Here is a 5,324-nt window from a genome sequence, read left to right as displayed (position 1 = left end):
TAGAGACAGGGTTTCACCATGTTGTCCAGGCTGGTCTTGAACTTCTGACCTTAACTGATCTACTCGCCTCGGCCTCCTAAAGTGCTGGGATTACAGGCATGAGCAACCACGCCTGGCCTCCCATGTTTATTTATAAAGGGTGGTCTGAAAGTTTATTTGATGCTGTGGAGAAGATCTGTTGCATCCAGGGATGTTTTTTATGTTCTTTCTTTCTGAGTCTTGGCACAATTTACATTTCTGGCTGGATAATTCTTTGCCGCCAGGCGGTCTCCTGTACACTGTCAAAAACTTAGCAGCATCTCTGGCCTCTGCCCACTAGATGGCAGCAGCACCACCCCGGATATGACAGCCCCAAATTTCTTCAGACATTGCCATGATAGCTCCAGGGAGAACCCAGTGCTCTCCTAGTTAAGAACCACTGTGTCTCTGATGCTGTATTGGGAATTTGTCAAGTGCTTCTTACCCAGCGTAGTTACAGGCAAACTTATGCTAAGCTAAATTCTTAGACATGATGTATTAGTAGCCTTTCTTTGTTTTCACTCTCTTCTATAGAGTGAAATCATTTAAGGTACTGTAGTAATAGTTATTTGAACAAGTGTTTGAGGTCTGGGCTCTGGTCTATATGTATGTAGGTTGAAGATTACAAGGTATCAAGCCTAGAGAGATTGGATGGAGGGACTTGAACTGAGGTTGAAATTCTAGCAGCTGTTTTCTGCATAGAATGAATAGTATGGCTGTGAATTTGAGGCATGATATACCTTGTAATATTCTGTAACCTCCAGAGTGTAAGATATTCTTTGTTTTTATTTGCCTTTTTGCTTTCCTCTTGCTCTTTCTTTGTTGGTGGAATAATTATTTATTTACATATTCTTGGGCCCTAGTATTAGAGCCATATGGTAGATACTTTCTACCTATTAGAGCTTTTTCTCATTCACTGCTTCCTGCTTTGCATCTTCATTTTATTCTTGCCTTTTTGTCTTCCTCCTTGATATTGTTACCTGATACTTTTCTCCTTCACTCTTTTGTTCTGGCTTCTCAACACTCCTCAAACTATGAATATTTTTTAGGCTGGGTGCAGTGGCTCATCCCTGTAATCCTAGCACTTTGGGAGGCCGAAGCAGATGAATCACAGGGTCAGATCGAGACCACCCTGGCCAACACAGTGAAACCCTGTCTCTACTAAAAATGCAAAAAAAATTAGCCAGGCGTGGTCATGTATGCCTGTAATCCCAGCTACTCAGGAAGTTGAGGCAGGAGAATCTCTTGATCCCAGGAAGCAGAGGTTGCATTGTGCCGAGATCGCCCCACTGCACTTCAGCCTGGGTGACAGAGTGAGACTCCGTCTCAATTAAAAAAAAAAAAAATTAATGCAAATGAATCATCAATTCATGTTGCTAGTTTAGATACTTCCACATTCATTAGTATGACTGCCCAATAGGCATTTAAACTTGAGTCTTTTCTGACAATACATTTCCTGGAATTTTCCCATCATAGACATTCTTCCTTCTCTTTTCCACATCTGTGTGAATTGTTGCCCATTAAGGCTTTATAGCCAAGATAAAAGCTTCAACATATGGACACTAACATAAAGCCAAAATAAGAGAAGCCGCCACAAAATGACACATTGAATTCCTCATTTCAGTTCCTCAGTAGAGCCATAATGTTAGACTGATACAGTCCTGGGTGATTACTGCAGATTGACACACACAGCACCTCTGCCATGCTCTATGTTCAAGCTAGTTTGAGTTGTGTCTCTATGATATGCCACCATAATACAGCCCTACTACAGATAAAATAGTTAATCCTGTGTTATATGGACCAGGGGTCACTGAGATGTGTGGAGCAGGAGGTAAAAGGAACAAATGGAAGGGAATAGGCCAATTCCATCGAAATGAGACTGGCAGTGGCAGTGATAAAGGTGAACAGCTGGTGGCTAAATGAAATTAAGGGTATGAAGTGGGCTGACTTGGGCAAAGATAGGATGCCAGGGTAAATATGTGGTAGTTACTACCTATTTTATTTGAATTTGGTGACTAAGTGTTACTAGTATGATTCAGTAGGATAGAAGGGAGACAAGAGTTTCAGGAATGATTTTTCTTTTAAACATCTTGCATTTAAGGTGCCTGTGACTCATTTGCTGGTCTAGATATTAATCAAAATCATAAGAAAAGAGAGCTGAGCAGAAGTCCAGATTGAGAATCATCAACATGTGTGTGTTAAAATGAAGGAAATGGATGAAGTCAGCAAAGGTAGGGTAGAGGGTTAGAGAAGGTGAAGTTTGAGAAACAACCATATTTAAAACTCATGAGCCGTATCTTCAGCAAGCAGAACAGAATGTAAGCTTCTCAAGGATGGAAATTATGACTTCATCATATGAGGCTCTCTAGGGCCAGGCACAATGCCTGACAAATAATACATGCTATACGTACATAACATTACACACACATGTGCACACACGCAATGTTGTAAAAATCAAGACACCGATGAATTAATGGAGTTATATTTTGGTGTCTTCACATGGCTTCTTAGGGACAGTCTGCCCTGGGTTTTTATCTCTACTTTGCGGCCTCCACATTAGGATTATCTTTATTTCTATCATTTCAGGGGGTGGTGGAAATGGAAGGAAAAATGTGAATAAGGGCATGACCTGTTACTCCTTGACTTAACCTGTCTTTTTCCTCCTAGGATGCGAGAGATGTCACAGAAAGGTATGTGTAGGAGAACGTGAGGTAGTTCCCTTGGACTGACAAATGATTCCTTTAACGATGATCAGTGGGAAAGCGAAAAAGAATCAGAGTAGAGAAGATGCAAGACTGTGGTCTTGAATTGTGCATCACATGAGAGTTTTGGCATCCTCAAATAAAGGGAATGAACTGGCTCGTATGGTAGGAAAATGTGGGTGATGGGAGGTCACCAGTTGGGGACAGCACTGCTAGAGTCAAGAGCTGCAGTATCAGTGACTCTCCAGGCACCCTGTTAAGTGTATTGCTCCATAAACCTCTGTGCATGCTTTCATCCCTGGTTCTTAAGTTTATAGTTACTCAATATACACAGGAATTTTCTTTGCCCATAAATTGTTTATTTTTTATTTTATTTATCTTTTTTTTTTTTGAGACAGAGTCTGGGAATTTGCTCTTGGGATATCTGCCTTAAGTTTTCCTTTCTCCCAGCCCTTGCTCCCTAGATTTTCTTTCGTCTCAATTCCAATAAAAACATAAGCCTGAGCTCTTGAAAATAATAATTTAACCCAGGAGCCAAACATGTTCTCTGTCACATACTCCAGAGTCTCATCTGACAAGGTGACATCTCAAGTTGCTCGCTCACTTGGTACCTTCATGCTCCTCACAGACACATGAAATATGAAGCCTGTTGTCCCTTCTGAAATCTGCACTCTCCATTTGGAGGTGAGGACATCTTTTCTCCGGCTGGCAGCGTAACATTCCCAGAGACAGCAAATTCTAAAATGAAATTTTGAAGGTTTTTTGAGAAATCCTAAGGCCTAAGCCCACAGACTCTTCTGAATAGAATGCTTCTCTCTCAGAGCCCCAGCAGCAGGCCCCTGGTGTTCTGCCTGTCAGCCCAGACATCTTCAGCCCCTCTGATTTAAAATATTTTATATCTTTTCTTAGAGGTAGCAAAAGTTTTCCCAGCTATTATTTTACTGAATTGCATAACATCTCTAGAACATAGAGAAAGGAAAATTATTTTATTTTCTAAAAACAACAACAGAAAATCAAAATGAGGCTTTATGAAGTGAGATCTTACAAAAGTTTATGTAGATGGGGAGATGATAGTTTCTAGTCTAGGTCTCCTGGCTCCAGTGCCAGGGCTGTTTGTAGAATGACGCTAAGTTTCTTCCCAAAGGAGGACTGAAGTTCATCTGTAGGCTTGGGAGGTAAGAGAGACGGGGGTGGACGGGTGCTGCGGTCCCACACAGTCAGCGGTGTGGGAATTCAGAAGTCCTGTCCTTTCTAGGAGTGAGTTCTGGACCCTGAGGAAGCCAGAAGCTCTCCCTACAAGGCTGAGAAGTATGTTTCGAGCCCCAGATCTGAAAAAGATGCTGCGAGTGTTTAGAGGTAAGGAGATGCAGGGGAAAGCGTTTGGATGTGGAGTGACTGTCGTGGGAAGAAATAAACAGCATAGAGGATATAGTCGGTATTTGAGCAGAGTGGCAAAGAGGGAGGTTCCAGAGGGAGAGACAGAGTGTGCTGAAGAAGATGTACTTTGTATTTAAGGGGAGATGAAATGGCCAGGAACATCCTCACAGGATTCCTCAGCATTCCCCTCAATTTAGCAAGGAGAGAGACACCAGACATGAGACAATTGGTCCTCTTCAACATTATTAACTCTTTTTATCATTACAGAGCTGACAGATGTCCAAAACTACTGGGGTAAGTAGAAGCCGTGGCCTCTTGCTGTGGGCTGGCACATTCTGATCTCCTTTCACATGCTCCTCCCCGGGCATATCCACCCAGGTCCTAGGTGTTAATGCCTTCCCCATCCCCACCAGATAGTTCCAGTCCCTCCAACCACTTCCTGTGTTTCCTCTTCTCAGCATAATGAGACCCATGTCCCCATTCTCATCTGCTGATGTTGTTCCTTTTCCTACAGTGGACGTGACTCTGAATCCGCACACAGCAAATTTAAATCTTGTCCTGGCTAAAAACCTTAGACAGGTGAGGTTTGTGGGAGCTAAAGTATCTGGACCTTCCTGTCTGGAAAAGCATCATGACTGTAGTGTCCTGGGCTCCCAGCACTTCTCCTCTGGGAAGCATTACTGGGAGGTAGATGTGGCCAAGAAGACTGCCTGGATCCTGGGGGTATGCAGCAATTCAGTGACACCTGCATTCTCTTTCGTCCAGTATGCTAAAAATCACACTGCTTACTCCAGATACCAGCCTCAGAGTGGATACTGGGTGATTGGGTTACAGCATAAACATGAATATAGGGCCTATGAGGATTCTTCCCCTTCCCTGCTCCTCTCCATGACAGTGCCCCCTCGCCGTGTTGGGGTTTTCTTAGATTATGAGGCTGGCACTGTCTCCTTTTATAATGTCACAAACAATGGCTTCCCCATCTACACTTTCTCTAAATATTACTTTCCCACCACTCTTTGTCCATATTTTAATCCTTGCAACTGTGTGATTCCTATGACCCTGCGTCATCCAAACTCTTGAATATTCTTCTGTTCTCACCCACTTCTGATAAGTGCCCTGAGGCTAATCAGCATGTGGTTCTCTCTTCTGATCTTCTGATTTTCTGTGTTCTCAATTCTTTTGTTGTTTTTTTTTTGTTTTTTTTTTTTTTTTTTTTTTTTTTTTTTT

The 5,324-nt window shown here is 42.4% G+C and overlaps 1 protein-coding gene across 2 annotated transcripts in view; it reads left to right on the top strand.

The window, feature by feature from the left end:
• Positions 1 to 5,293, top strand: part of TRIM6 (tripartite motif containing 6) — a 14,703-nt gene extending 9,410 nt beyond the window's left edge. For both annotated transcript variants that reach the window (XM_017507273.2, XM_037730956.1), the window contains 4 exons: positions 2,686 to 2,708; positions 3,976 to 4,076; positions 4,365 to 4,391; positions 4,612 to 5,293. In XM_017507273.2, coding sequence (XP_017362762.1) covers positions 2,686 to 2,708; positions 3,976 to 4,076; positions 4,365 to 4,391; positions 4,612 to 5,177 — 717 coding nt within the window. In that variant the 3' untranslated portion in view covers positions 5,178 to 5,293. The remainder of the gene's footprint in view (positions 1 to 2,685; positions 2,709 to 3,975; positions 4,077 to 4,364; positions 4,392 to 4,611) is intronic.
• Positions 5,294 to 5,324: the final 31 nt, after the last annotated feature.

This window comes from Cebus imitator, unplaced genomic scaffold (genome assembly GCF_001604975.1).
Source record: "Cebus imitator isolate Cc_AM_T3 unplaced genomic scaffold, Cebus_imitator-1.0 Scaffold370, whole genome shotgun sequence".
NCBI lineage: Eukaryota > Metazoa > Chordata > Mammalia > Primates > Cebidae > Cebus > Cebus imitator.
This window is presented reverse-complemented; position numbering and strand designations above follow the sequence as displayed.